Consider the following 4,888-nt stretch of genomic DNA (forward strand, 5'->3'; position numbering starts at 1 on the left):
CATGGATTTAAATAAAATTTGTTTTCCATATTAAATTTGAAATCTCATATTTTGCTCAATTTGAACAGATTTCCACTAAGAATTGTACATCATCATAAAAAATTACTATTCTTCAGTGATGCCGTTGATATAAATGTTTTTGGTCTCATTCAGGGGCTGACATCAGGCTTCTACAGAAGATTTGTAGTAGAATTTTGGAATTGGACAATTTTTTCTTCAAAACTCATCCGATTCCAAAAGTTCTACTACAGATCTATCGAAGCCTGATGCCGGCCCCTAAATGAGACTGGAAATGTAACGAAAGGTCAGTTTATTATCAAGTTGTGCGTCATCATCATCATCATTCATTTTATACAGATGAAATGGATGTACTGTACAAAAATACAGTGAAACTTTGATCAGAATTGCAAGATGTTTGGCACAATTTTTCAGTTTCCATGCACAAAGTAGCCAAAAATGCAGTATCTAATATGATGTATTGAAGAATTGTAGTGTACTATTTTATAGTTGTTACAGAGAGGCAAATACTCTTAGATATACACTTAAATGCATCAATAACTCTGACTAAGCACAACTGTAATAATCGGATTTATTGTAATAACAGTGTTGTCAGGTTAGGGCTTATTCTCTCAGCGTAGGATGCTTTCACCTGATAAGAGATTTAGGGATTTTCTAATTCTATAATTAAAAATCCAGCATTAAGTTGCTTAACTTTCCCAACAACATTAAAAATTGCATGTTTGGTGGCATCTGTTATGATACTTTATTATTAAAAACTTCTTAAATTTTTAATTATTATAAAATGGCAAAAATCTTAATTTTGAGGATAGGGATGGGTTTTATTAAAAAATTATAAATGCTAATAATGAGTAAAATTGTCATTAAGTCCAACTCTACTGGAGATATAACGCACTACCCCCTTTATATCCTCATCCCATTGATCTTTAACTACCAAAATTTAATAGTATTGATCCCCCAAATAACAAATCACCCTACAATATTTCTGAAAATTTAGACAGAAAGCAAAGGCGTTATTAAGCTTCAAAGAGAGTGACAAAATCGTGCCCCACACATACACAAACATCCTCACACAAAGAAAAATCCTCATAATTTTTTTTGCATTTCTAAATTTTTCAGGGCCCAGAGTTCAAAAATGTAAAAATCTTGGAGGGTCAATTGGTCATTTTTGACTTATATAAAACAGAAGGAAAGTATGGCAATAACAGTGCTGGGAAAGAAAAATGCAACTCTACAGAAGGCAGAACATAATATGATTTTGACAATAATATGCTTTAGTTTGAAAAATGCAGTAAATGCAAGCAAGAAAAATGCAAATAGCTTTGTTACATCATTTTTAACAATTGTAAATGGCATTTCTGTGATTCTTAGCACTTTTGATTATGTAATAAAAGCGCAGCAGTAGGTTAACTTTAGATTTTTACCATGTATGTAATGTAAAATAAGGTTAATTGTAAACTATATTATTTGAATATGTATGTATGAAGATAAAAGTTGGGAGTAGCTTTCAATGCCAAAAAAACGAGCAATTAGAGGAGAGCTGTGTAAAGATGAAAAAAAAAAAAAACGGTGTAAACAAGCATTAGAAGATACTAAATTTAAATATTGGCTTTTAAAATTCAAAGATCCTTACAGAGCTAGCTGCTTGCATTTAGGAAAGATTCAATTAATTTATAGGTTTTGGAAGAAAAGAATCAGTCTGAAACAAGACTCAAAACTCTTGCTTGCCATGTGGTTGCGTTGCTAGGTACACTAACAACCTCCGTCCAATCTATGCTTCCAGAACTATTAATTTAGATATAACTATACAGTAATACCCCGACTTACGCGAATCCGGAGTTACGCGATTTTCAAATCTCGTCGATTCGTCTTTTGTTTGAGCGCCACGCAACTCTTAATTACTCATTTCCCCCCACACTATTGTTCGGCTTACATGTTCGGACGTGTTTGACATATAGCTACAATTTATTTTGTGTTATTTGTATGTGTTTATATGCAAAATTATACCCCAACTTACGCAGTTATCGCTCGGTCCCACCTATCGCGTAAGTTCGGGGTATTACTGTACTGGTTACTCACAGCACCAGTATAGTTATATCTAACAACTCAGCATCCACAATGTATAACTCCCAGTATAGTACTCAGCCAGCTATCACTTTACCCAGGCTTGGCATATACAGTAGACCCCCCTATAACGCGGAGATACGTTCCTCGTTATACGAATTTCGCGTTGTAGGAATCCTTAAATACATGAGCCAATCGCAGCCCGACACATGTGAAGTTTATGGACTACAGCTGTTTGAAAGGTTTTCTTCCATAAAATTAATCGATTCTAGACTAATTTGACTTAACATTTCCAAAATACGTATAATTTTTTGGGAATAATCCGTATAAACTATGCTATAAACAAAAAATTGTAGGATTACTTACTAAGTGTGCACCGTTCGACATCGCCATTGCTTAAGCTTGTGTTCGTTGCGGAGCAACACCAAACGGCGGCCGCGATTTCTGATGTTATTTTTCTGCGAAAAATTCGTTGAACTTTGGAGACATCATTAATAGAAATAATTTTTATGGCCGTTGAATAAGAAATGTTTCTTTCACAAGAAATGTATAAAATTACAGTACTGTATTAGACTTACGGTACCTAATTTACATACTGTACAGACGATAGTAAACTCAACTTACTCGCCTAAACTCTCCGTAGCGTGGCGCTGGACGGCGGAAAGTATATATATAATTATAATAAAGTTACAATAAATTAAGTTAATATATAATTATATATACAGTACCTAATTTATATATAATTAATATATAATTATATGTACAGTACCTAATTTATATATAATTTATATAATACTGTCCAGACGATAGAAATCTCTCCGTAGCATGGCGCTACGGACGGCGGGAAAGTAGTTCGGCTTCCCGATGACGTTTGAGGTGTTTATAGGGAACTTTTACTATTTTTTACGGATACCGGTAGCAATTTTTTCGTAGTTTTATAGGAATCGTAACTATAGGGACCGTAATTATAGGGGGGTCGACTGTAGTCCAATTCAAAATCCAAAAACTAAAAAGTATTTATTTACAAAACTTTCCCGACAATTTTAGGTTAGATTTAAGTTTCCCAATTAAGTCTCTCCAAAAACCAACAAAAAATAACTCAAAGTCAAAGCACTTAACAAAACTTTTATAATCTAAACCACATAACCATCACACCAGGAATGCCAAAAGAATCCAATCTCTTCACTCGCTAGACATTGTACTGTAAAATATCATCTCGCTTGCACTCGGTAACTTCATCATTGCTTTATACATCCTGAATGTGATGTCGCATTAGCACTTGCCACTCTACGCAATTTACATACATACTTGCTAACCGTTAGTTTTAATTGTTCGCAATTTGTTTCCAACAAGAGCCAGTTCAATATTTTCATAAATTTCTTGTCACTGATTTTAGAAATTGATAATGTGATGAAGTGACTACTCTCTTTGGAGACTGCTTAATCCATAAGATGCCATTTTAGGTTGGTGACAATGATTCTCATGAGCAACAATCCTGTAAATAACTTTTGTCTTTTTAACAAAAGAAAACGTTCCCAAACTAAATAATTATATAATTGTACCTAATAATATTATTATTATTAAGTTTTCTGTAATATTCTTTAAAATAATTGCAATTGAGTTTTACTTGTGTAATTGGAGAGTATTATTTCAATTATTTAATAACATGAATTTATGCGCATGTTTTCTTAAAGGCTCGTTCGTTCGTTGGAATCATTATCAGACATTCTAATAGAAAGTGCGTTGAACAGAAATAAAAATCATCTGGCAGTCGAAGAATTCTTTGCCAAATCCGAAGGTTTTCATGGAATGACTTGTACTTCTTACAAACAAAATTATAATGTGAAAAATTTACCATTAAAAAGTTGGCTTGAGAACTTTCATACCGATAAAATCTTACATTGTAATAATTTAAACTTTACAAGTCTTCCAACCACAATTAGCAAGGAAAAGGTACATAAAATATATTTAATTAAAATGTTATAAATTGTAAATATTTACATATGCTTAATTTTTTTAAAATAGAAAATAGAAGCATTTATTCAGCTACCCTCTTCCCTCTTTCAAGAAATTCCCACCAAAGGACCAAAACATAAATTACACTTTATTATATATCATAACAGCGTGTTATTTCCTCGGCCGGCGAGCATTAAGGAATGGCGGGAAGTGACGTCGTCCGTGATATCGTGTAAAGTAGGTAAGAGAAAGTAACGTGACAATTTGGAATACGTTTAACAAACCATGCAATGTGTTCATCTGTAAAATTCTTTTTCTAGCTCTCGTGCCCGTACACAACTTAACTGAACCCGTAGTCGTAATGTTACAAGTTCCTGCTTATACTTCCGACGTGGTGCCGGTGTGGTGGGACGTAAATGCTGCGGGTATATATTATAAAGTACAACAAGCTCAAATGATTATTTTTTAACATTTATATTTTTATTTGTTATATATTTTAACAGATGGACAAGGTGATTGGTCAAGTAATGGATGTAAAATATTACAAGTTCAGAATAATCTAGTAACATTCTCGTGCGACAAATTAGCAACATTTGGTGTACTACAGGTTCGTTATAAACTTAAATATGTTTATTCTAAGATACAATAATATAATGGAACTCATAAATAGTAAATTTACTTCTTACAAGGAGACCCTACGGCTTTGGGGAAACGGATTTTGATGATCTTTGGTGTAGAGGTAGTACACCATGCGAGTGTACTACCTGTAAAATAGTAAAGTGCAACACTCAAATATAATCAAGAAAAACAAACTTAAAGTTTTCTTTAGCACTTTATATATAAGTTACGC

General features: G+C 33.0%; 1 protein-coding gene across 1 annotated transcript in view; it reads right to left on the bottom strand.

Moving 5' to 3' along the window:
* Nucleotides 1-4,798: 4,798 nt before the first annotated feature.
* Nucleotides 4,799-4,888, bottom strand: part of LOC111633250 (zinc finger BED domain-containing protein 5-like) — a 4,866-nt gene continuing 4,776 nt past the window's right edge. The window contains exon 2 of the mRNA XM_023377788.1: nt 4,799-4,802. Coding sequence (XP_023233556.1) covers nt 4,799-4,802 — 4 coding nt within the window. The remainder of the gene's footprint in view (nt 4,803-4,888) is intronic.

The sequence above is a fragment of the Centruroides sculpturatus genome, unplaced genomic scaffold (assembly GCF_000671375.1).
Source record: "Centruroides sculpturatus isolate CEXI.00-Female unplaced genomic scaffold, Cexi_2.0 scaffold699, whole genome shotgun sequence".
Taxonomy (NCBI): Eukaryota; Metazoa; Arthropoda; class Arachnida; order Scorpiones; family Buthidae; genus Centruroides; species Centruroides sculpturatus.